The 22,139-nt window shown below is 40.9% G+C and overlaps 1 protein-coding gene across 11 annotated transcripts in view; it reads left to right on the forward strand.

Moving 5' to 3' along the window:
- Positions 1-17,163, forward strand: part of LOC109084630 (arginine-glutamic acid dipeptide repeats protein-like) — a 150,753-nt gene extending 133,590 nt beyond the window's left edge. For 9 of the 11 annotated variants that reach the window (XM_042751393.1, XM_042751390.1, XM_042751392.1 and 6 more), the window contains 9 exons: positions 7,247-7,409; positions 7,723-7,815; positions 8,321-8,520; positions 8,625-8,783; positions 8,881-8,994; positions 9,563-10,944; positions 12,165-12,387; positions 12,497-13,217; positions 14,505-14,719. In XM_042751393.1, the coding sequence (XP_042607327.1) occupies positions 7,247-7,409; positions 7,723-7,815; positions 8,321-8,520; positions 8,625-8,783; positions 8,881-8,994; positions 9,563-10,944; positions 12,165-12,387; positions 12,497-13,217; positions 14,505-14,692 (3,243 nt within the window). In that variant the 3' untranslated portion in view covers positions 14,693-14,719. Of the gene's footprint in view, positions 1-7,246; positions 7,410-7,722; positions 7,816-8,320; positions 8,521-8,624; positions 8,784-8,880; positions 8,995-9,562; positions 10,945-12,164; positions 12,388-12,496; positions 13,218-14,504; positions 14,720-14,755; positions 14,936-15,028 lie in introns of those variants that run through there. The other 2 variants (XM_042751397.1, XM_042751398.1) reach the window with 2 other exon arrangements.
- The last annotated feature ends 4,976 nt before the right edge of the window (positions 17,164-22,139 follow it).

Genomic DNA, 22,139 nt, shown 5'->3' on the forward strand with positions numbered 1-22,139 from the left:
ATCCAATAGGGTAAGGAGGCAGCCCTGGCCCTCGGGTCCTGTAATTTTCAAGCTAAGATGGCCAAGATGATAGAACTGTTCTCGGCACAACCTTGTAGCAGATGTTTGCCCTGGTGCAATCTGTATAAATGTCAAATTGAAATCATTGCAAAGATGTTAGCCCCGCAGCCAGTGCCCTAGAGAGGCGCTTGTGTGATTTGAGGTATTCGGGCTTGGGCACTAATTAAAATGGCTAAAACTGGCGGCCTGCTCGATCGCCAGCAGCTGTCCAGGCTTGATAAAATAGTCTGCTTGTTTTGGTAAATGTTGTTTATGGAAATTTTGTTTATCTCCATGTTCTTGGCCATTTTGTATGGTTTAGACTCTCTTGATAGGCTATCCAAATAATTTATAATTCTTTCTGTAAAGTGTGTATGAAGAGTGGGCATGGATAGCCTGTGTTTTGTTTGCTCGCTGGCTTTCTGAACAAAGCTGTGGCTGTACAACTTGATCTTTTGGATTAAAGAGATCGACCCCCATCGAAAAGTCTTGCTGTGGGGTATTTTTGCCTCCATTGGCTAAAAGCGCTTACGGCAGGGAAACAACTGCTGATTCCTCTGCTTGTGCCTCGTTGACCTGTGAGCGCACACGGCTTATTCTTTCTTTTCCAACAATAAACCGGCAGCGCAGCAGGGATCCGCTGTCTATTTAACATCCTTTTACACCCTGCTCTATCAGCCAAGGCCATTGTAACACACTTTTTTTGTCTCGCATTTGCCTGATTTAACCACAAGGTTGGGCAATCGTGTTTGAATGGAGCCTGTTTTGCAGTGTGCTACATTGCTTTGTTGACTTTGGAGCAAGGTTACAGTAATATACGTCGCCTCTCAGTGCAATTTTTCAAGGCTCTTCTCAGACGGTATAACAGCGGCATTTATTTTGATTGTCAATATAGACTGTCTAGAATGGGAGCAAAAATTGCTGGCAAGGCATTTCAAAAATGTAGAGCTATCAATGAAATCTTAGTTGGAACTGTAAAAATAATCTGTAGTAATATTTTTTTGGTTTTTTTTTTTGTTAGGAAAATATTTCCATTTTTTGTCTAATAGGGAATGCATTTAATACGGTAATATGGTATACCGCGGGATCTAAAAATAGCAACGGTATCAGTTTCAGTACCGTCATACCGTCATTAAAAAATGCACTTATATAGGAGACAGGGATTAAATATTAAATATAATTTATTTAATGCCTAAAAATGCTTATTGGTGGTTGTCATCACGTGATAGCGTGGAGGAGAAAGAGAGAGAGGGGGAAAGATGGCGAGTCGCGCACCGGTAATTGGCCTAAATAAACGAATGAATGAATGAATGAATAGGCCTAAATAACCGAATGAATGCATAAATAAATGTCAATTAATGTATATAATTCCATTTGGTCAAATTTGCATGCAATTTTTTTTTTTTTTAAATAAGTCCCTTATGCGCATCAAGCCTGCATTTATTTGATAAAAAATACAGAAAAAAAAAATTACAATTTAAAAAGTTTTTCTATTTTAATATAGCCTACTTTTTAAATATAATTTATTTATGTGATGCAAAGCATATATATATATATATATATATATATATGCCCCTTTTTTTTTTACATTTGAGACCCTGCCACTGAGGAACTCTCTGCACGTTTTTATGCTTACCGTTATGAGGCCTATTCGTTCATTCATTCGTTTATTTAGGCCAATTAATTAATTCATTCGTTTAAACGAATGAATGAATAAATAGGCCTAAATAAATTTCGTTTACGTTTGAAAGCCGCACTGAAACCAGTCAGTGACTTCACTGATATTTTGTCAGACAATGTGTTGGTTGCGTCAGAAAATGACCTCCAGCTAACAAAGTCAATAAAAACTGGAATTCTAACAAAGCTGGAGGCCAAGTATGAATCCGATTCAGTGCGCAAAATAATGCGAAAATGCACTTTGCTCGACCCTCGTTACCGTGGAGGATATGAGACGGATGATAACGCAAAAAAAAAAAGCCGATGCAATGGCAGGTCATTTTCCCATCGGGCGTTTTCCCCAGATGTCGCGAGTGGCACGAAAGTTCCTGTGCGTCTGTCGCCACAAGCACACCATCGGAGCGGGTTTTCAGCACCGCAGGTAAAGTTGTCCGGTCCACAACGTGCCCTGTTAAAGCCGGACAAAGTAAACATGCTGGTTTTTCTAGCGAAAAATCTTGACTAGATTTGATGCCACTTGCCATTCGTTCCTATTCGCACTGTGTTTATTTTTATCTATTTAATTGATTCAGGTAGCCTATTTTTATTTGGTTTTCGTTAAAAACAATATTGTAAAGAAGACTGGAAAAAAGAAGGTTTTATTTAGGCCTAATTGATTTGTATAGCGTCTCTGCGCGAAAACTGTTCTGGATGTTTATGTTAATTTAATTCTGTTTGACTGTTGTATTTGCACTTTTTTATAAACTGCTATTTGTTGCTAATAAAAGTTGTTAATATTGTTGTGCATGTTATTTTGTTATTGTTTCAGTATTAGTGTTTGGTATTCCGTTTCTGAACGGTTTAGGCACAAGCCAACAGTTTGGTGACGCTGTCTGAGCCTTACGTCATAATTTTTTAATTATTCACGGTAATACCGTATACCGAGGTAAAATATATAGGGAGGAGGTTTGACGGTATCAAAATTTGGATCCAAGCCTATTTTTTTTTTTGTTTGCTTTTTCCATTTTATACATATTTATATAGACAAAATGTAAAATGTTGCAAAAAAGAGCATAAACTACATTGTACAGTTAAACAGTTATATATTATTTACATAAAGTGATAATTTTCTGCAGTTTATTTTGCAGTTAAAATTATATTAAACAATTAATAATAATATATAAATTTTTTTTAAAAATTATAAAAATTGCTACGCTAATGAAGACAACATGCAAAAATCAAGCATTTCATAAAAGTGTGACATGTAAAGTGCCTCAAGTTAGTCAAACTTCTTTTAAACTCTCTTTTTTAGTGTTACAGAGGCTTGAATTTGTCCTTACCTCTGAATGTCCCTCCCTCCCACATATAAACGGGCACAATCGGCCTCATGCAAGGACTGGAAAGCACACAGGCCAACTCGACTAATTAATGTTTACAGCTGCACATTGCCTGTCTGTACCTAGTGACCAAATGTTCTCGTATCAAAAACATTGTTTAACCAAGCAAATGCTCTTGAGGTTTTCTTCAGGCTGGTTTGATTGTCTGTTGCTGTCTTCCATTTTCTTTTCCCCCCTTGCTGCCCTCCCCTGCATTCTCAACTGCTCTCCTTCCCCTGTATTTGCCAGCTACAGCCTTAACCGTTTGGCTCACTGTCAAAGCAGGGGCCTTTTGTGGCTTCGTCACAAATCTGCCAGGAAAAACAGAAACCATCTGTTCAAGTCCAGGCCTGAGTGCGGATGAGTGTATAAATACAGGAGTTTAGGCCTCGCACCCATCCTACACGCAGACACACATATGACCAGAAGGTCCAGCTACGGTTTCTCCCCAATGGTCTGCCGCAATGAAAAGAAGCATAATCTGTTGGAAATTACAGTTTGTGCATGCACGCTCACACATCGTCGGTTTTCTCGAGGCGAAATCAGAGTGGAAAAGCATTTCTCTGTGCCGTGATAGGAGGTAAGCCCCTTCCTTGTCAGATAATCCACCCTCCAGAAATATTCTGCAGATGGAAGAATTCTGAAATGTCTCATAATTCCAAGCTTACGTTGTCAGTATCTCTCGCTCCCTGGCACACACTCTTCTCTTCTGCTCAGAGATTCAGGGCTAATGGAGGAAATTCCACACACACGAGTAGCTTTACGCATTTATCCTGGCTCTGGGGGGACAAGCTATTCGGGAAAATGTATTTTAGGTTGAGTATTTTCATGTCGGACAAAATTCCAGTACTATTTCAACCACAAATAATTTTTAAAACGCTACAGATTCATAAAGAGAGTATGAAATTACCCCTCATTTATTCAACCTCGTGTCATTCCAAATTTGTATGATTTCTTCTTTTTTTTCTTTTGTACTGTTTTGTCAAAACAGTTTTTTTTTATTGGTTGTTAATTGTTTGTATTTTTATTTTTTTTTTTTAATTATGGTTTTGTGTTTTTTGTCAATACAGTGAAAGTTTGTCTTTCAGTGTATCTTAATGTATGACAGTGAATCATACAGATTTAAAATGACATGAGGGTGAATTTTCATTTTTGGGTGGGCTATCTTTTTTGTTAGCATAATATTTTGCACACTAGTGTATACAGAAAACAAGAAAATAAAGGCTTGTATTTGACATTTGAAGCTCACTACAGATTGTTGAGAGAAATCTCAGTTTTGTTTCCAGCAAACCTATCTTGACACACAAAGACCTGGCTTTGTTATTCAAGCTGTCAGTCTTAGCACTTGACACTAACTCGCTATGTGCATCCAGCTTCACAGGCCTCCACTGCAAACAGAAACTCACAGGAGACATTTCCTCCCCCAGATGTCATCTTTTATTTTGCTTCACAGTAGGACATATCCTTATATAAAAGACTAATAGCTTCTTCTTTGCCCATCCTACGTTCTTTGCGACACCTTGTGAATTTTTTTTTTTTTTTCTTATGTGCGACTAAAAAAAACAGCGATGTCTTGTCAGAAAGAATGGGCAGCGCTGAAACGAGTGAGGGATGAGAGAAAAACCCGGAGCCGTGACTTGGCACAGCCCTTCCATGCTTCTAATCAAATCATATTTCCTCTTCGATCTCCTCTGTTCCAGCTTGAAAGGGGATTTTTCTATAGCTCTCCATCGTACAGTTATCGCCCAAGGAAATTTGTCATCACAGATGATCCGCTCAAAACATTTCATCACTCTTTTCATCCTCATCCCCCACTCCTCTACATATTGCTTCAGCAGATTGCATTAAACATCACTGTGTTCTCTTCGCCCATGGATGTCTGCTCTTCTCCAACCTTGACACCTGTCTTGATAGCCTGTGGACTAAATTACTTTTGAATGACCACAGTGATTCCTTTCACAGTGTTATTACGCCAAACCCCAGCAAATTTTTCGTCTGCCTTCCTCTGGGACGTTTAAGAGCTATAAAGTGCTCCGGCGAAATGCTTGAGGGCTAAAATGACCTTTTCTTTTTATCTTCTGTAGCATTAAGTTGAGGTTTCATGCTTCAAAGCTCACATCAAATAGAGGGAGGGAAAATAAAAAGCAAGGGGCAACCGTGAGGAAGGGGAGGGGGATGCTGTGGCGAACAGTCATTAGGCTGTGAAGAAAGCCAGCCCGCTGTCCTGCTGAACAGTTTTGATCTGCACATTTCAATTAAATTTCCCATCAGGAAGCCTGCCATCCTTTGGCCTGCACCTGCGCCCTTACCGACCCCGCCAAAAAGCCTTTTGCTCTTAGATGCGGGTGCGGGCCTTTCGCCATTGCACGTTCCTCTCATCATATCAGATAAATAACCCGCAGGAGCTGGGCTTATTCTTAAGAGTTCTAACAAGGCATTAACTCTCAGGTGTTTTCAATGGCTCGTTTATGTCTGATGTCTGTCAGCCTTGTGTTTCTCATTTGGCAAGCATTTGTACCACCCACAAGTAATTGATGTAATTGTGATAATTGATATTCCTCGTACGTGTGTCCATTGGGCCACTCAAAGATGGGATACTCAGTGTCTAACGCATGTGGAAACATTTTGAGAACATTTCTCTACTGCTTAGCATGCATTTTTGATCTTTGGGATTTTTTTCAGGGATTTTTATTTTTCCTCCAATGGCATATTCTGATCGCTATATTATTTTTAAGACCAAAAAGTGGGTTTAAGTTTGAAACACCAAAGCCTTTGCTTTAATGCGACTTTCCAAGTGCTTCTTGATGAAAATGATGCTGTACCTTGATTGCTTTTGGAAAAAGAGGCAGTCAACGCTCATAAGAAGCTGTAAGTGCAAGACTTATCTTGTGTGTTTGCCCATGTCAGACATGGTAGCTTAGCAGGCCAGCCTCAGTTTTATAGCCTTTCCATCAGACTGCTGCAGCTTTTTTTGTGATTTATGTAAATGTAATTCATATACTCAAGTGCAGGCATCCGAAGCAAATCTATATGGTTCAGTAAAATTCACTCAAGCAATAAAATAGCCTATGAATAGTCTGATAGGATTCAAAGTACATGTTTTTCTGCTTGCTGCCAAGAATAGTTTGAAGTGTTTGCCGTAAAGCTGTTAATGTGTTGGGGAGAGCAGCATTTTAATGACCAATTTATGTCAAGAAGAACAGCCGAAGCAAAGAGGGAAAGCAATCAATACGCATTAAAGATACCCAAGCCCCATTCAGCCTGAGTTAAACAGACCCCGTCAAACCTCATGACTGTCCTCTTCACTCATTCCTGCACCATTAAAACATTAAAGCATGTTAAAAGCTCAGCCGTTGACATGCCAGCCGTTCCAGTGCAGTGTCTTGAAATTAATCTCCAAAATCAGGCAAATGGTTCTGTTACAAACAAACTGAAAGGTACAAAAGAGAAACAAGAGGAACCACCGCAGGAAAAGTGCATAATTGCTTCTCCACCAGACAACGGTTTGTGTAAGTGTGTCCGGAAAGCGACAGTTAATTTGTGCAGGCTGCCTCAGCAAAGCGTCTTCTGATCCATGATTGCATGTGTTAATGTTTCAGTAGGGTATTGATTTCCTGGCTGGCTTTTGTGCTCGGAATTTATATGCCTTACTCCCTGGCAAGCGCGCCCTCTGAATGTTTGATTAAAGTTCAATTGACTCTTCTAGCACAGGGGCTTGGAGCCATTTCACTCCCTATTTGTAGCGCCAAAGCTCTCCCTGACATGTTCCTTTGTTTCCATTCAAGCGCCTGCCACCCAGGCAGCCACCAATGTACTGATCCTAATATCCCAGCATTCAGAGAGCTTCGCTGCCTAATCCTGGGACAGCCACGGCACAACAAGCCGGCCTGCTGGCAAACCCGGCATGGATTCTTTGTCCAGGACTCTGTACTTTCTCCCTTCCTTTCTGTCTGTCATCAAAACTAAACTGATGTTTTTCAGTGCAGCTGCCTTATCAGTTTGACATTTGAGGTATTTTTGTTCACTTATCAGGTCAGATTTACATCCAACAGATCAACATTATTTTTGTATAGTAGTTGAAAAGATTCTTTGTTCAGTTTCATGCACTGAGGCTGTATGAGTGCTTGTAAAAACAGCTGGCTCATGAGATTGTTTTTGTGTTTTCTGTCTCACAGGGGGAGCTGATCACCTTTTACTATTACTGGAAGAAAACCCCGGAGGCTGCTAGTTGCAGAGCCCACCGCAGGCACCGCAGACAACCCGTCTTCCGCCGGATTAAGACCCGCACCGCCTCCACTCCCGTCAACACTCCCTCCCGCCCACCTTCCAGCGAGTTCTGTAAGTGCAATCTGCCTCGCTTCCCCCTAGAGACAGAGAACAGACTCTTGTCACAGCTAAACATGACATCCCTGAAACTCCCAGGACTAATATGGCTTTTCAGAGCACAGATCCCCCTCTGTGATTCTTCAGAGTAAACAGCTGAAATCTCATATCCGATAAGAGACGCAACAGGGAGGGATCGCTCTTATTATGTGTACTGTACTTGTCTCTTCAAAGAGCCACTGATAATGTGTTAAGCATAGCAGGCTCATCTTAAAGAGACTGTAGTTGTGAAATGACATTCATTAACCAGCATGTTTATCTTTTCCAGTGGACTTGAGTTCAGCCAGCGAAGATGACTTTGACAGTGAAGACAGCGAGCAGGAACTGAAGGGCTACGCCTGTCGTCACTGTTTCACTACCAGTGAGTGCTTGATTTATGTAACTATCAAATCATGTTGGTATTTAGACGAACAGTACAACTGTGATACTACTTTTATGCAGCAGTTCAATGAACAAGTTAATAGTATGAGTAATAGTATGAGACAGGTGAAGCCTCTTTATGAGTTCTCCCTTCAGAAGACTTCAATAATCCCCTCTGCAGGCCTGTAATTAGTCTCAGTTTGAGAGTGCTCTGATGCTCGGCCCCGTCCCTCATCTGGCAGATGGACATCAGAGTGTGTCATTTCTAATTTAATCCAATCTGACACTTACTCATCCGTTTTTTGCCTCATTAAATCCTCTGACCTGTTGGATGCAGTTGGCATTCCTATCACTCTCACTTCTGATACGAAAACATCCTCAGCATGGATGAGTAAAAGTCTTTGACCTTAGCATGTCCATGAGGTGTTTGGCTAGGCCTGGAGCACTTCCTGTTAGTGTAATGTTTAATAAGCAGAGCTCAGCTGAACTTGAATTTGTGTTTACAGCCTCCAAGGACTGGCACCACGGGGGTCGTGAGAACATCCTGCTGTGCACCGACTGCCGGATCCATTTTAAGAAGTACGGCGAACTACCCCCCATTGAGAAGCCTGTAGACCCGCCACCGTTTATGTTCAAACCTGTCAAAGAGGAAGACGATGGGCTCGGTGGGAAGCATAGCATGAGGACTCGACGGAATCGCGGCTCAGTAAGACACCAAACTTTATTCATTTTTAGTGGCATTTTAACTGCATATAATGTGTTTAAGCATTATTAGCAGTGTTATATCAGACATTTTATTATTCGGTTCAGATGTCAACGCTACGAAGTGGCCGCAAGAAGCAAACCGCCAGCCCAGATGGCAGAGCCTCACCAACCAATGAGGATCTGCGGTCCAGCGGGCGGACCTCACCCAGTGCAGCTAGCACCTCCAGCACTGACAGCAAGACTGACTCGAAGAAACCCAGCAAGGTAGGATCTACATGACCAGACTATATCAATCAAAATCACACTGAGCATCACAGGACCTTGTTTTCAGAGGAAACATGTTTTCATTTTGTCAAAACAGAAGACAAAGGAAGAGGCGCCATCGCCTATGAAGAGTGCCAAACGTCAGAGAGAGAAAGGAGCCTCGGATACAGAGGAGTCCGAGAGGACAAGCGCTAAGAAGTCTAAAACGCAGGTAAGTAAACTCCTACTAAACAAGCAGCCTATTATTATAAATTATTTTGTGTACGAGTAACAGAAACAGCTTGAACAGATGTTTTTTTTCTTGTGATCAGTTCTTTTTGATACTTCTCAATGTGTGCTGCTGCCTTAAAGATGGTTATTTGACGAGTACTTCTAAAGATCTCAGAGATAATGTGCCTGAATTATTATTTTGGAAATGTGGGATTTGTTTGGGAGAAAAATTATCAACTAGAGGTTTTCTTGGAAGAACAGTTCTCCATTAATCCAAAAGACATAAATAAACTTAGAAAGTTCACTGAAGGGTTCATGGCAGTTCTATTTGACCCAGAGTCCAGTGAAGATGCTAGATTTTACAGTTGTGTTTATTTTGGCCTTTACCTAAGGTAGCAGTGGAGTGATTTCATATCCTTTGAATGTCAGGAGTTCACATTACAACTCGAGCACTGTGATATGCAAAGGTTATTTGTTCTTGATCGTGACTGCACCCATTATTCGGTCATTAGTAACTGCTGCTATGGCCAAGTTTATTGACCCTTCCTCCTCCTTTCCATCTTCCGCAGGAACGGCCAGACTCACCCTCGGAGTGTGAAGGAGAGGGCGAAGGTGAGAGCTCGGACGGTCGCAGCGTAAATGATGAGGGTAGCAGCGATCCCAAGGATATTGACCAGGACAACCGCAGCTCCTCTCCCAGCATCCCCAGCCCACGTGACAACGAGAGTGACTCCGACTCCTCGGCGCAGCAGCAGATCCTCCAGGGCCAGCACCCTCCGGTCATCCAGTGCCAGACAGGGGCTTTACCCCCGGCCCTTCCTTCCGTGGCCACAGCCTCCACGCCACCCGCCTCAGGCGCGCCTTCGCTGTCCTCTCAGCCATCCCCGTCCATCCCCCCTACCTCCATGCCTCCTCAGCAGATACCTCCAGCAGGTCCGCTGGCTCTCATCCAGTCAGGAGCACAGAGGCTGCCCTCACCTCATTCCCCACTGCAAGGCCTGCCTCAACCGCCTCCACCCTCTCAAACCGGCCCTCAGTCCCTACAGCCTCCACTACATGGCCCCATGCCGCCATTGGGCCACCCTCTGCAGGCCGGGCCATCACACATGCCTCATCCTCACGCTTTACCCACTCAGTCCTTCCCAATGGGTCAGTCTCAGGTCCCCCCTTCAGCTCTCTCGGGTCAGACCCAAGCCACCTCCCTATCTCAACAACAGCGACCTCACACCCCTCCATCCCAGTCACAGTCCTCCTCACAGAGTGGCAGCCAGCCTCCCAGAGAGCAGCCTCTCCCGCCTGCAACATTGCCTATGCCCCACATCAAACCTCCACCAACCACCCCCATCCCACAAATGCCAAACCCTCAATCACACAAGCATCCCAGCCACCCTCCATTCCCGCAGATGCCTTCCAACTTGCCTCCTCCGCCCGCCTTGAAGCCCCTCAGCTCTCTATCCACACATCACCCTCCCTCCGCCCATCCGCCACCCCTTCAGCTCATGTCTCAAAACCAGCAGCTTCAACCTCCACCCGTGCAACCTCCAGTGCTCACCCAGTCCCAAAATCTTCCGGCGACAGGAAGTCAAGCGCCCCCTCCGGCTCCTCCTCTCCCTTCCTCTTCCTCTTCATCACATTCAGCGCCTTCTCAGCCCCCTTTCCCTCCTCATTCCTTCATGCCAGGCAGCTCACCCGTCCTGTCACCCTCCACCGTACCCTCCTCTGTTGCGAGCGCTATGTCTGCGCTGCAACAACCACCCTCCTCCATATCCATGCCCCTGCCTGCATCAGTCACCGCGCCCTGTCCGGGACCCTCCACTGTGCCACCTGTGCAAATTAAAGAAGAGCCTCTCGATGAGGTGGAGGAGCCAGAGAGTCCTCCACCACCACAGAGGAGTCCTTCACCTCCACCCACCATCGTCAACACTCCCAGTCATGCCAGCCAGTCAGCACGGTAACAATTTTTTATATTTATTAAACACATTAATATTTTTATTATAGCCAAAAATAATAAACAAAAACATAATTAAATAATAATGTATTATTATTGTTATTATTATAAAAAAGTACAAATTATGATAGTTATATTTGATTGCATGTATTAGAATGATATATTAATTTATAGTTTTTTATTGTAATAATAAAAATTTTATAAAAATAAGATGGTATATAATAATATTATAATGCATATTTAAAAAAAAAAAACGATCTGAGCCAAATATTGAGTATCTGCAGATACTGAGTCCCGATCTGATACTTGTATATTTCTATAAGGATGTATGTTTACTGCACACTACAGGTACATTCAAGTTAAAAAAAAAATCAATCCAATGTATGCAGAGTAGTGCAGAGAGTAAAATAAATGTATGTATGATATATGCTTATGTATATATATTACAGTACAAAATACACTCTCTATGTATATATCCACACACTGTATACAATACATTAAACATTTTACCATGGTATACATTGTAAACTGACTTTCACAATTATGAATATTGGACTGCTGAAAATAAACTTTGTGAATTTTGTATGTACAATAAGCAGAGTAATTGCAACATAAAGTGGGTGTATGGTTATTTTATCTGTCATTTGCCTTTTTTATTATATATAAAATATTATATTTATTAAAATTGTATATTATTAATAATTATACACGTTATCAGGTTCTGTGTGCAAAATGTACTTGTTTAAAAGTTGTTGAATAGCACTATTAATGTGTGCTAATTAAACCTGCTTCAGCTCCTCTGCAGTCATCAGGCGTGGACAGGACACAGATTAATGACTGCATCATAGCACTGAAAGCCTCCATCAGAGCATGAGCATGTCTTTGTAGAGCTACTGTGGCCTTGTCTCACACTCCCTTGCAGTGAATATCAATAAGCTCACTAATGCACAGAGAGAGCAGCTCATTATGGCACTGGTGATTAAAAAGACTGATTGAGTGGCTCTAGTATAGTATAAACGGGAGGACATGTCAGAGGTTATTTATTTGTCACAAAGTAATTGCATTGCTTTTCAAATGGCTGCAAATTCAGCCTGTGAAAAGATTCCTGCATTTCCATAGCTTATGCGTCACATAAGAAGAAAGGTTGCACACTGCAAAATGACTCTGACAGTATTCATTCTCCATGATTATTCTGATGGTCGTTCCATCTATCCTGTTTACAGGTTCTACAAGCATCTGGACAGAGGTTACAACACATGTGCCAGAACAGACTTCTACTTCACACCACTGGCCTCATCAAAACTGGCAAAGAAGCGGGAAGAGGTGCTGGAGAAAGCCAAGAGGGAAGCAGAGCAGAAGGCACGAGAAGAGAAAGAAAAGGAGAGGGAACGAGAAAAAGAAAGGGAGCGGGAACGGGAGAGAGAGAAGGAGGCTGAGAGAGCTGCTGTAAGTTTTGGTCTAATGTGTTGCATAAAAGTTGAAATGCAACTATTTGATGGTTTCAGCTAAAATTGTTCAGTATCGATTGCTTACTCAATATCTTCTGTCTTTACAGAAAGCTTCCAGTTCTTCTCATGAGGGTCGCATGGGTGAACCCCCGATGGCGGGATCGGCTCATATGCGGGCATCTTTTGATCCACCACCCACCACCATCGCCACTGTGACCCCTTACATCGGCCCGGACACGCCCGCCCTGCGTCAGCTCAGCGAATACGCTCGTCCCCACGTCATGTCCCCCACTAACCGTAATCATCCCTTCTTCGTCTCGCTCAACCCTACAGACCCTCTCCTGGCCTATCACATGCCCGGCCTTTACAATGCAGACCCCAGCATGCGCGAGCGTGAGCTACGGGAGCGAGAGATGCGAGAAAGGGAGATCCGTGAGAGGGAGATGAGAATGGAGAGGATGAAGCCGGGCTTCGAGGTCAAACCTCCAGAATTGGACAGCCTGCATCCTTCCGCCAACCCCATGGAGCACTTTGCCCGACACGGGCCTATTGGCCTCACGCACATGGCTGGCCCACATCCATTCGCCTCCTTCCACCCGGGCCTGAATCCACTGGAGCGGGAAAGGCTGGCACTAGCCGGGCCGCAGCTACGGCCTGAGATGATGTACCCCGACCGGTTGGCCGAGAGGATACACGTTGAGAGGATGGCCTCTGTGGCTAACGACCCCATCGCACGGCTCCAGATGTTCAACGTGACGCCACACCACCATCAGCACTCGCACATCCATTCACACCTACACCTGCACCAACAGGACCCGCTGCACCAAGGTGAGGGACCTTTCACTCTAATGTTGTGTGCTGGATTGTTGTATTAGGCCCACATGGAATCTCATGCATATCTCTTGCATTTATGAGATATATTGGCTCATTTGAATATGTGTTCAGCTTTAAATAAGCAGCTATGAGAACATAATCGTTTGAATCCATTCCACAGAATTCCATCAGTGTTCGCGTAAAATAGCCCAAAAGTCTACAATTCCATCTGGGCCACTGAAGATTGTTTTTTAAAAAGAGTAATGACTTAAAAGGGTAGTTCACCCAAAAATGAAAATTATTTACTCACCATCATGTAGTTCTAAACCCCAAAGACCTTCGTTCATCTTTGGAGCACAAATAATGATATTTTTGATGAAATCCAAGGGCTTTCTGTCCTAGTATCTTTGTGTTCTGAAGATGAACGAAGGTCTTACAGGTTTGGAACGACATGAGGGTAAGTAATTAATCACAAAGTTTTTACATTTGGGTGAACTATCCCTATGATTTCCGTGCTATAAAAAAAGTGTGTGTATATATGTGTGTGTGTGTGTGTATATATATATATATATAATTATTATTTAAGTTTTTTAATTTGGGTGTGTTTTTATATATATATGTATATATATATATATAATAGGGATGCACTGATATTACAATTCCGTCTGAAATTAATTTCATGTTATGAACAGTAAATGGCCACTAAATTGTACAAATGTTCAAATTCTGTAATCTTTTTTCTAAATTTGAAGTATGGTATTTACTAAATATATTTAACAGTTTTATTAGATAAAATAGGGATGCACCAGTTTTTTTTTTTAGCCAAAATTCTTATATTGGCAATTCTTACATTGCTGGTACCGGATAAATGGTTGATAGTAAAAAAAAAAAAAATGTAAATTAAATTATTAATGGCACTAAATCAAAAAATAAATATGAATGTAGACATCACATGCATTAATTTGAAGCATCACAATAATGAACAGTATAAAAGATTTAATGTTGAATTTTGCTAAAGACTAAGTGGTAGATGACTGCATGGGGAATGTGAATATAAAAATCAGGAAATTACCATGTACAGTTTAAATACTTAATATTGGCTGATTAATTTTTTTTTTTCCAATATCGGCCAATAACCAATATTGTACTAATATGTCATGCATCCCTACTATAAAATGTTGTTGCATGCTTGTCTTGTAAGCCTGATGTTCATTTTGAATGTCAGTGCTGTGAATAGTAAATATATGTGTTTCTATATAATATTGACTCTGTACCATTACAAAAATTTGCTGACACGGAGAGGTGGTGGTGAATGTCTTGTGTGTCCCCCAGGTTCTGGGGCACATCCGCTCGTAGACCCACTGGCCGGCGGACCGCACCTCGCCCGGTTCCCCTACCCACCCGGAGCCATCCCCAACCCCCTGCTCGGACAGCCCCCGCACGAACACGAGATGCTTCGGCACCCTGTTTTCGGTAAGACACGTTCATGAGCAGCTTCTCCATCATTTGTCCAGGCATTTAACCCCAACCCCCTGCTCGGACAGCCCCCGCACGAACCCATATCCCAGAGATCTCCCAGGTGGGCTCCCACCACCCATGTCAGCGGCACACCAGCTGCAGGCCATGCATGCACAGTCTGCAGAGCTACAGAGACTGGCCATGGAGCAGCAGTGGCTACACGGTCATCACCACATGCACGGAGGCCCTCTCCCAGGACAGGAGGACTATTACAGGTCAGTCCCGCAGCCAGACATTTGTTAGAACGTACATGTGCTTCAAACATCTATCATAATACCGTACGTCTCTCTTCTCTCACTATTTTCCAGCCGGTTGAAGAAGGAAAGCGACAAGCAGCTGTGATCAACCGCGGACTCCCAGAGGAGCAGCAGGACACAGGAGGTCACAGCAGAACAGTCACACACGGAACTCACGTGTCCTAAAAACATTTTCAGTTAGGCGGAGTGACAAGGATCGTCTGAGGAACCTTCTTTCTGTTGTCAGCTTTCTTCACTATTCCAGACTTCTTTTTTTTTTTTTTTTTTTTTTTTTTTAAGTCATTGACGTTTTCGGGGGGTTATATATCGTTCAAGTAGTGACAGCGTCCTCAAGACTGATTGTGACTTTCCTGCATGAACATACTCTGAGAAGCTTCCCTGACGTCTTTTGTAGGTGCTAGAGAACCAGATACTTTGTCACTGTGCTAATTGGGGGAAAAACAGAGGAACAGAACAGTCGGGCCATTATATCTGAAAAGTGCTATCTTAAATTCAATGTTTATTTTAATACATTGTAGGAGGTTTTCATAATGTTAAGAAAAGCTGCAGCATGGCGTTTTTCTGTAAGTCTGTAAATAGTATATAAATATATATATATATATACATATATAATTATTACTATTATTATAATTATTATTAGGTGTGGATTCCTAACAGAGTCGTTAGACCTCCGATATAATAATTTTCTGAAGTGTCATCCCTTGTTTCAGAGGGGAAGGAGATGGCACTGTTCGAGCAGGTAACCATGTCAGATGGTTCGGTCCATGGAAACGGGGCTCCCTGGGTAGAATGGTACCGGATTTTAATCCAAACACCTCTAGAGGTCAAAGCTCAGATGATGCTTTTTTATTGTTTTGTTTGATTGGTTTCATATGTATCGACAGTCTGCGAAAAACACTCATGACATCATGACCATATGTTTAATTTCTTGGCTGAACTCAAACAGAGTTAGACGTTCAAAGCACTTGAAGGGGAAGGATGTGCGCTGCCTCGTGAGTATTGGGGCAAGTAGCCCATTTGGAAAGAATGAATATTGCACTGATTAACCTCAGTTTTTGTTCTGAAACTATAATTGGATTTCTTATGGCTTTTTAAGTGCATTTCGAAAGCCGTTTGCTCTGTTTTCTTTGTACCAAAGTTGAACGGCATTGAGTTTTGCAACTGGGTTCATATCTCAACAAGTTCCTCAGTGCTTAGAGATTGCGAAACCGACCTGACTGCTTTTTTAAGTGACAATATGCGACATCTTGATGCACATTTTTTTTACTTTTAGATTTACAGATCGTCAAAGGGTGCTGGAAAAGATAGCAATGCCCCCCTGGTTTGTCCTCACACAGTCAGTTTCCCGACCTACTGTACAGATTCATTGAACCATTCTCACTGTGAAGCCTGGGGGAAGAGGGTGGCTTGGATTGGAGTCTGTGTACCTTTGTGTGCATGTGTTCACAGTAGTGGAGATGATGACCGTGTTTGAGCTGCTCTCTGCATTCCTGACATTGCATTACCTACGATGCATGATGCCTCTTTAGTTGCTCTCCATCATGTCGAGGCCATTTGATAGCAATCTTCGACTGTTACATGCAGTATTTTTGTTCGTTGTGTTGGTTTTTCTCCAGATCCATCAGAATTAACGTTCGTTATTTGAAATGACAGGCGTGTGGGCCTTTTTCGAGCGTACAGTTCAAAGTACAGTCAAAGCTCCTAGTACTGTTTTTAATTCTCCCTGTTTGGTTTTAAAAAAGCCATTGTGCATCCTTTGAAGAGTATGCATAGAAGCCTGTTTTTAGCAGTATACGCCCAAAGCTGATTACTTTCTGTAATTGGACTGTCATGTATCTTTTATTCTGTCTCAGATGTATACAGCATTTTACTTTTGTTTTAAGCATTTTCTCCTTTTGTCCCTCTTTTGTGTCTTAAACCTTTGATGTTGAGTGTTGTCAATGGTTTAGCTTCTTGTTTCAAAGCGGCAATAGCAGAATGTACATTCTGACTGCTAAGATTTATATATACTGGTATCTTGAAGCTTATTGTATATATTAGTAGTCGCCATGGGATGACACAGTGTAAACAAAAAGTAGAGATAATTGAGGCAGATTGTGAGTCCTGTGTTCTCCCCATTTGAGTATTTTGTAATTTTTTTGACAAATTTGTGGAATTAAAATAAACTAAGTTACACCACATGGAAACTTGATTTCTAGTCAATATTACTTTTTGTTATGACACGGCAAAGTAAATGTTCATGCTGACAAAACAAGTACTGGGTTGAAGTGTTTTCTGTCTTCTAATTCTGGTCTTCAGCTAAAGCTGGGTTGGGCGGCGGCTTTATATGAGTGAGTATAAAGATTATTGCTCATAAGTGTGTTGTGTTGACCATATGCATATTGTGCTGCTCCAACGTAATGCTGTTGTCCATCATTTTACAAGCACAATCATTCTGGGAAATGAGCTCATAAAGTGAATTCTGAGAATGGGTCACTGAGTACCAATAAATGGGAGACCAAAAATGGCTTCTAATCCACAAGAATTCTCCCGTTCGGTTGCCATGCATTGAGCACACATCTTAACATTGTTTGAATGTACTGTATGAGCTAAAACCAGACTGGATCTGATCTCTGTGGTCTTTTTCCCCATAAACCCATAAACTTTTAGATGCACTAAAATCCTCATTTTGCAAACATACATCTCTCTCTCTCTCTCTCTCTCTCTTTCTCTCTCTCCTCTCTCTCTCTCTCTCTCTCTCTCTCTCTCTCTCTATATATATATATGTATATGTATATGTATATGTATATGTATGTGTATGTATGCTTGTACTTTCACTCTGCCGATTTAAAAAAAGAAGAACATTGTAAGTAAAATTAGGGTTGAGTGATGTTACAATGTACATAATGCTCCTCTATAAACCTACCTCACAGCCAAATACAGTTATTTGCCCAGTCACTTGCATTTTTTATAAACTAAGTATATTAAATATTTAATGAACAATTTTATTTTAATTATGTTCCTTTTCTCCTTCTGCATTTTTTTCTAGAATGCAGGCATATGCGTGAGATTTTATATAATGCAGGCATATGTGTTATAAGTTTTTGATTTTGTAATAGGTGTTTCTTTTTTTGTTTATTTGTTTGCTTATGTATATTAAATTTTATTTAAATTTTGTTTATTTTCATTTGCTTTTGTTTTTCAGGAAGCTTTGCAGGTAGGTTTCTTGAAGGGGTCATCGGATGCTACATGCACTTCTACAAGTTTGAACTGAAGTGTGTGTTGTCAGTGTGTGTACACAATCACCCTATAATGATAACAAAAATCCACCCAGTGTTTTTTTTAAATCTACCAGAATCTTTACCCCCTTCTCAAATAGAGCTGATCTCAGATGCCTGTCTTTGTGATGTCACACAGACAGGCCCCTCCCACGATAATTTGATTGACAGTAACGTTTCAGCACAGACTTGACTGGAGTCTTTCCTTTGATCGCAGTATTTGGTTATGACTGTCGCATTTCTCTCCCAAGTGGCCGTCGCACAGAACATTCAAACTGGTTGTGCTGCAACTGTTACCTCGGCATATTCACCATGGTAAACTGAATCATTTTAATGAATATAATTAATGTATGAATGCGTACTCACAGATCAAATGGAATGTGTATGATTTATTTGTTTATGGTTAATGTTTGAGTGAATAGTATATTGGTTAATTCTGAACTGGCAGCGATAGTTTTAATTAGAATACATCACATCCGGTCGCGTGGTCGCATATGGTCTAACCACAGAAGTTCAAATATTATAACGCATCTGAAGCTCAAATCGGATCCGAATATTCCACATATGCATATGATCGGATTACATTGTATAATTGTTCCCTTATGACAGGTTTTGTGATCAAGGGTCGCATATGATTTATATTATATACATGTAAATATATCTTAAATATATATATAAATAAATGTATGTGTTCGTATTTATGTGTACATATACACACATTCACAGTACACACTCATATTATGTACAACTTTTATTTTGGGGTCACCTTTATTTTTTTTCATAATATGCCTCCCAAACGCCAATTTATTTTTATGGCAAAACAATTAGTAACTTGAGTAAAAACTAGGTTTTTTGGTACTATGAAGAAAAGGAAATACAACATGAATATACTGTAAACTGTGTCCAGGGCTCGACAGTGTGAGCATTACACTCGCCTTTGCAACTAAAAAAAGATGTGTGCAGAATGGAAAATTTTTACATTTTGTGCAAAAATAATTGTGCTTGTAATTGTCTCTTTATATCCCCTTATTAAGCTAAAACACATAATTTGAAAATTTTGCATTGTGCCCCTAATTTTTTTTTTAATGCGTTAGGAGCACATGTGCTCGTTGGGAAAAAGGTAAGCGTCAAGCCCTGACTGTGCCTACATTTCACAGTGCTTTTGCATGTTACATGTTACACTTGCAATTTGTATTCACACAGTGCAGTAAATAAACGCTTACACATCCACATAAAGTGAACATAAAGGTCTTGCAGAACAATTTTCAAATCTGTCAGTGTGTCTACAATTTGTTCCTGTTTCTGTCTGGATAGCTTGAGGGAACGAGCAATTCAGTGTGAAGAGAAAACTTGGAAGTGCTTCCTCTTCAAAGAGGCCATCTTGAAGGAGACAGAAACACACAGTAATGATTTCTGTTCTCTCCCTGCGGTTGGCTGGTCCTCTTTATGAGGCTAGTGTGCAGTCAGTGAATATTATTAGGCAGCTGTTGTTGCTGTACGTCCCTGTGGTGTTAGTCGCCGTGTGTGGACGAGAAAGCTGCTCCCTCTGTCTAATGATATCCTACTCTCACATTCCTGTCATAGCCGATCTCTATTCCCTCATGTGCTCTGCGGGACTACATTCACATTTGGCCGGTCCTGTGCATTCCACACCCCGTCCACGCCAGCCGTGTGCACCCGCTCTCTCTTTATTTTCACCGTCCTCCCTGTGTTTTTCATCTGATCATCCTTTTTTCTGTCCATGATGCTCTCTGTCTCTCAGCTGGATTACATTGTTATCCTCTGAGATATATGAAATCTCCATTTCACACTTATCGTCTGTGGCAGCTGTCCACAGTCTCAAACATTTGCTTTGTGATAGTGTCAGTAATAACTTAAGCCTCTTTGGGCCACCTGCAGGCTCTCGGATGTACATCATGAACCTTGTGATCTTGTGTATTAATAGTAAAATGATTTTTCATATCTGTTACATAAGGAGCAAGCACTGCAGCGATATCAGTATATTTAATTGCATTTGTTGTTAAACCTCTCTAAAAAAAAATTATATCATGTATTTCAGATTCAATTTAGTGCCTAATTGTGACAGAAACATTTGCCATTCATCAGTGGTTTTTATCTTTTCGCCTATTTGGATTATTGTGGTCTAGACTTTTTAGGTGTGATTTTAATTTTTTTCCTCAAAACCAAGTAGAAGTATTGCTGAGGTTTAAAAGGGTATTTAAATTATTCCCTCCCAAGGTAAGCATTTTTGTCAAACTTTTTTTTCCCCCATTAAAAACAGCACTAGCTGGAGGTTTGCTGTCAGATGCAATATAGTTGGTGCTGCTCCATTCTTTAATAAAAGCCTCAAAGTCTGCATTACATCATGAGAGGATCACAAAAAAAACCTACAGTGAAATGTGTTGCACAAACTGTTCTGATCTGTTCCATAACTTTTAAAATAAAAATCTCCAGAAGGGTATGCCAAGCTGTAGGTGCTACATAGCCGTTAACATGGAATAATTTTTTTTTTTTTTTTAGAATTTAGCACCATAACAGCTACCATGGCTATATCCATGGCAAGAGGCAAGTGAAAAATAGAAGAAAAAAGATGCTGATTTGTTGCTCAAAAAACATTTCTTATTATTATCAATTTTGAAACCTGCTGTACTGATTTATATTAGTGTAAAAAGAATGATAGACTACCATTTAAAAGTTTTGAGTAAGTAAAAAAAAAATTAACATTTAAGGATGCATTAAATTTTATGACAAAAGACAATAAAATATAATGTTAGAAAAAAAATATATTTTAAATTCAATTTTAAATCTGTTCTTTTGAACATTCCATTAATCAAAGAATATTTTATTTATTACCATCACATGAATAAATTACATTTAAAATATAATTAAATAGAAAACTGCTATTTTCAAGTGTACTTCACAATATTACTGTTCTACCTAATAAATGATGCAGCCTTGGCATGTATATTTTGTAGGGTGTCTCTGTGTGTGTGTGTGTGTGTGTGTGTGTGTATATACAAAGTATATATACATACCAAGGCTGCATCATTTATTAAGAAAAACAATATGCATTATGTGTGTGTGTGTGTCAGTTAATATATAATCAATCTAAATCTGGACTGTGACTCTGACTCTGAAAGAGCTTACAGACAAGTTAATTGTCACTTCCTTTCATGGATTATTTTATACAAAATAACCATGCAGTATGAAATACAATAGTTTTCAGTGCTTTCAATTTAGAAGCAGTTATTACTACTACAAAAGTTGTCTGACATTTCCGCTTTTGCACCTTATACAGTATATTCTCTTCATGTTCCTAAAGTTTTCCTATTAAGTTTTCAAGAGTAATTTTATTACTTCTAAATGCGTTTCTTCCGTTTCTCTTGATGAAACGGTAATCTTACTAAAAGCTTGTGTGAATTAGCGCTGGGTCATTATTTCAACTTGAGAAAGACAGTGATTATCTTCTTACAACAGAACTGATTGCTCTAAGGTGTGCTGATCATGTTGAGATGCACAGCGACGCAGCTGGAATATGATTACATAAGCTCACATGGCCCTAATGAAAGCGATGTTAAACCCATACTGTTAAGATGTTGACCTGTGGTTGCCCAGAGGGCTTTGGGTGAAAACACACGCAGGAACTAGATGTTCTCTGGGGCCGTAGAGACAGGGAGCACCCTGACCTTGTGTGTAATGAGCGTCCTGTGATAGATCACCATGCCAATGCTCTCACTCGCCGCCTTGTGTGGCTGTCCGATTTCCCAGACACAGATAGATTGTTCTTTGTTTTTCTTCACACCTACACAGTGCAATTAATCTTCCCCGAGTCCATCTCCATGCTTGACTCCAGCATAGCAAACACCTCTCGCGCCGGTAGGTGATAAACTCACACACCAGGTGTA

Source organism: Cyprinus carpio, chromosome B23 (assembly GCF_018340385.1).
Source record: "Cyprinus carpio isolate SPL01 chromosome B23, ASM1834038v1, whole genome shotgun sequence".
NCBI classification, from domain to species: domain Eukaryota; kingdom Metazoa; phylum Chordata; class Actinopteri; order Cypriniformes; family Cyprinidae; genus Cyprinus; species Cyprinus carpio.